At 35.8% G+C, this 4098-nt stretch overlaps 1 protein-coding gene across 3 annotated transcripts; it reads right to left on the reverse strand.

Moving 5' to 3' along the window:
* Nucleotides 1-356: 356 nt before the first annotated feature.
* LOC120125816 (E3 ubiquitin-protein ligase RGLG2-like) lies at nt 357-3882 on the reverse strand. 3 transcript variants are annotated; one of them, XM_039144150.1, is made up of 12 exons: nt 3737-3882; nt 2680-2992; nt 2502-2586; nt 2282-2422; nt 2091-2204; nt 1903-2000; nt 1537-1616; nt 1351-1456; nt 1093-1220; nt 778-1015; nt 573-629; nt 357-486 (listed from the first exon to the last, which is right to left on the reverse strand). In XM_039144150.1, exons 2-12 carry the CDS (start codon nt 2986-2988, stop codon nt 403-405), a joined length of 1440 nt encoding a protein of 479 aa, XP_039000081.1. In that variant the 5' UTR covers nt 2989-2992; nt 3737-3882; the 3' UTR covers nt 357-402. The 3 variants fall into 3 exon arrangements, with proteins under 3 accessions (XP_039000081.1, XP_039000080.1, XP_039000082.1); XM_039144149.1 differs by having other exon boundaries at nt 2680-3083; nt 3737-3871; XM_039144151.1 differs by lacking the exon at nt 3737-3882 and adding an exon at nt 3084-3192.
* Between the last annotated feature and the right edge of the window lie 216 nt (nt 3883-4098).

A 4098-nucleotide genomic window follows, 5' to 3' on the forward strand; every position in this document is an offset into this window, starting at 1 on the left:
AATTCTTTCTTACCATCCACTCCTTACTTCTTTATATTTCCTCAATATTTTTGTCTTCATGATTTTTTTAAAAATAAAATTATATATATATGTATTATAATTTTAGATTTATTTAATTTATTAAATAACATTATAAATCTTGCTTATACGTGCGAAAATAATTATAAAATAAATATATGTATATGGCTAAAGTAATTCATTTACATTCAAGCCAACCAATACCATAAGATTATAAATAATTACATTTAAATTTGAATAAAACTCGAACACATGTTTGGTCCAACTCGAATAAAAAAATATTATATTAAATTTAAATTATAAATGGTATGTACCCACTATAATAAGAAATTAATCAATAAAAAAGATCATGAGGAAGTATAGTTTTCTTTTTCAAGAAAAAAATCACAAGTAGAGCTTTATTTTGGTTTGAATTTCACTTCGACAAATCGGGCAAGTTTCGAGGTCTTTCGCACATTCTTCACAAGTCTGAGAGATCAAAAGGTTAATATATGTCAGCACTGGATCTGCTATAATCTAAAATCCAAGGATTCCCAAGAGATAAAAAACATTACCTGATGTCCACATCCAAATGCCATGTCTTTTGGGTCACTTAAGCAAATGGGACAAACCTGCGCAAAACAACAGCAAAGGACATGAGCCTCGCAGAGTTCATAATCTTAAAGCATTTGGTCTTTTTGGGTTTCAACTCGAAATTTGAATGCATGAGCCTAATCGGTAGAAGATATATGGACCGACTAAACAACTGCAATGTCGTACCTGGCTATCGTAAGTAGAACTTGGAGCTGGTGAAGCAGAGTTGACAGGACTAGTATCTTCAGGATAAGGAGGGACGCTTGGTTTGAAGCTGGTAGGTGGAGGTGGTTTTGGGCTGCTGAAAGATATGTAACCATATTGGAAAGCGGCAGAACGGGAAGGTTTCAAGGTGTTGAAAGATGGTGCACCATATGTAGGAGGTACTAATGGAACTCTCTCGGGAATATTTCCCTTTCGACCACTGCACAACAAATGGATTGAAAATCACCATCCGAAATGGTTGCCTTTAAGAATGACTAATAGAGAACTAACTATTACCCGAGAATATTAAGCTCGATGGTTGCTTTGTATTGTGAAGGAATCTCCATTAAAGCAGACAAAGCAAATTCTGTCTCCTTTCGTGACAGGGCTATGTTCTTTGACATGATCTCTGTGAAATTCACAAACTAAGAGAAAGAGGATTGAAAATTTAGAAAAATTAAATTAAATTAATACCCGAAGCACGTTGCTAATACCATACGGATAAAAGAAAATCAATATCTACCGTGAAATATCTTGCATGCACTCAGAATTTACCTGAAAATTATCAAATGCTCGGGCAGGAATGTTATCATCAAACTCCTCCATCATGTCCCAAGGTCCGTCTCCAACACCAACCAATACAATTGACAGAGGAAGCTTGCTGTAATAGAAGAAACATGTGAAAAAGAAAACGGCTGTATGCAAAAAGAAAAGGATGAAAAAAGGTTACACTAGGTTCACCTTGCTTGCACTATGGCATCGACAGTCTTCTGCTCCTGTGGACTTAGTTGGCCACGCTGAGTATCAACGCTTCGAGTTACCTGAAACAACCATCAGTATTAAGGATTAGAACTGTCTGAAACTACAGTAGCACCTGGAAAACAATCATCAAAAGTTTAATAACAGAAGTAACAATGCAATGCAAGAAAAATTGTAAGTAGTTCAGTAAACCATCATGCCGACATTTATATATCCATTTTATCCCATGCCAATCTAGACAAAAGTGCCCCCTCTGCTCGTTTTTTGCTTTAAAGCTAATTACCTGAGTATTACATCGAAATCTCTAAAGCCTAAATGAAGTATAAACACAAAGACAGAAAAAGATACCTGCCCATCCGCGATTATCACTAAGACGTGGTACTGGCCACTGCTCTGCTCAACAATGGTCATAGCCATTTCAATGATTGGAGCAAATGATGTAGGGCCTGAGAAGAAATTGTAATATTTATTTGATTAGATAAGCTTTAGAAAGTTATTCAAAATAAACGGATGAAAAAAAGTAGTGTAACGGAAACCTGCAAGTCGTAGATGAGGTACAAGTTCTCTATAGCGGCTCAAGACTTCCTCAAATCCATTACAAAATCTCTCATCTGGATAGAAACTGAAGACATCCTGATCATGTGTTGAAGCTGCCAACAAATGCAAGTAATTCTTATCATCTGCATTTAACAAACATCCTGAGAAGGAAAATAAATTAAATTCTTACCATCACCAAATCCGAAACAAGGTATCAAATTGTCCTCGTCAAAGGAAGCTAATGTCTTTCCAATTATTGATATTGCTTGTTCATAGGGATTTGGATCATCGCCAATGTGGTGCAAACTTCTTCTATTGAATGATTTTTTCCCTACAAAACAAACCAGATTGAGCAAGTTCTACTATGGCTAATAGCACACATTACTAGCAATTAAAAAGTTGATTTTAACCTGTCCACTCGTTGCTCTTTGTTAAATCGATACCGACAATGAGATTAGAAGACTCAAGACCAGCATTAGCAAGTGCCTCAGTTACCTGCAATCAATGAGATGATGTGTGTGACTTAAAAGTTTCATTCGACTTCACCAGACACCAACAATAGAAAATAAACCACTGGATGATATTAACCTGATCTAAGGAGTTGTAATTGTCAGCAATTCTGGAATACCTCCTTTGTAGCCTCTTTTTATCACTTCCACGATCTTGTGAAGGTGGATAATACTGCAGCTCGGGTTGAGGAGGTGGATAGTACTGCGATTCGGGTTGTGAAGGTGGATAATATTGTGGGGATGCATAGCTATACTGATGCGCATAAGTATGGCTTTCTTGTCCATATGATGTCCGAGGATACCCTTGATCAGAATCCCATGAAGATGGATTCGAATGATATGATGAACTCTGCCTCCAATTTCCCTCCTTCGAACTACTACCCCCCATCAACCTAAGAAATTCCGAGTTCCGAATAAATATCGCTTCCTTCCTCCGGTAATCACCAACCAAAGTAAGAAACTACAGGCCAAATAAAAGAATACCTGGAAAAAGAACGCCCAGATATAATCACAAACAACAACAATAACAACAGCAATCAAGAAATGAAATTCTGAAGTCCTTTCCAATATATCTATGCAGCACAAGAAATCTATCTCAAGCAATCAAAAACAAAAACAGGACGCCACCGAACCCAAAAAAGAAATAAAAACCCACAGAAGCAAGCCTTCACCACAAATATATATGGAAGCAGGAAAAAGAAAACTTGAAAGGATATGTACAAATTTGATTTTTCCAGAAACTTCAACCCTTTCCTTTTCCAAAATTAAAGAGATCAATTCAGAAACGTAAGCTTCCACTCCACCGACCTTAAAACAGCTTAAGAAGAGCTTTGTCAGCTAAAAATTCATTGGAACTACAATTACACTAAACTTGCAATTTGTTTCCTAATGACTTAGACAAATAAACAAGCACGTCATGTGTTAGCAATAAAAACTTATCCATAGTCACTATAAAAAAAATACAAGAAAAGTAAAATGGCGGATGTAGTCAACAGAACGCAAAAAAAGACCATGAGTTTTGAAAAAGAGCCATCAAACTTGTTGATTGTGAATTGCTTAATACGAGCACATTTTCGAGATCTAAAGCGTAAAAGTAAACAATTTTCGTAAGTGGGTCAAAAGAGAAAGTCACAAACCAATGATTGAAGTAGAGAAATTTGCAGCGTTGCAGAGCATCAATGGAGGACGTGGGTATCTTTGTTGGTTTTGAAATTTGAGATAAAGCATTCGTACCAAGCCATTGATTGACAAGGAGACAATATTTTTTTGCTTTGGCAAAAAGCCTTCTTCTTTTCTTTCTTAAAATAATGGAAGTGTTAGAAACGGATTCACATGGATGGAAGTTGCGCAGTTTGGAAGTTATCGGTGTTGTTTATTTGCACTCGTGAACCACCGATTATACCGAAACTCGGTATATGTTAATTTCACTAACAACAATTTTGGAAAAATAATTTTTAGAAAATAAATTATATTTTTAAAAAAATAATTTTTTTATAGT

The sequence above is a fragment of the Hibiscus syriacus genome, unplaced genomic scaffold (assembly GCF_006381635.1).
Source record: "Hibiscus syriacus cultivar Baekdansim isolate YM2019G1 unplaced genomic scaffold, ASM638163v2 tig00110443_pilon, whole genome shotgun sequence".
NCBI lineage: Eukaryota > Viridiplantae > Streptophyta > Magnoliopsida > Malvales > Malvaceae > Hibiscus > Hibiscus syriacus.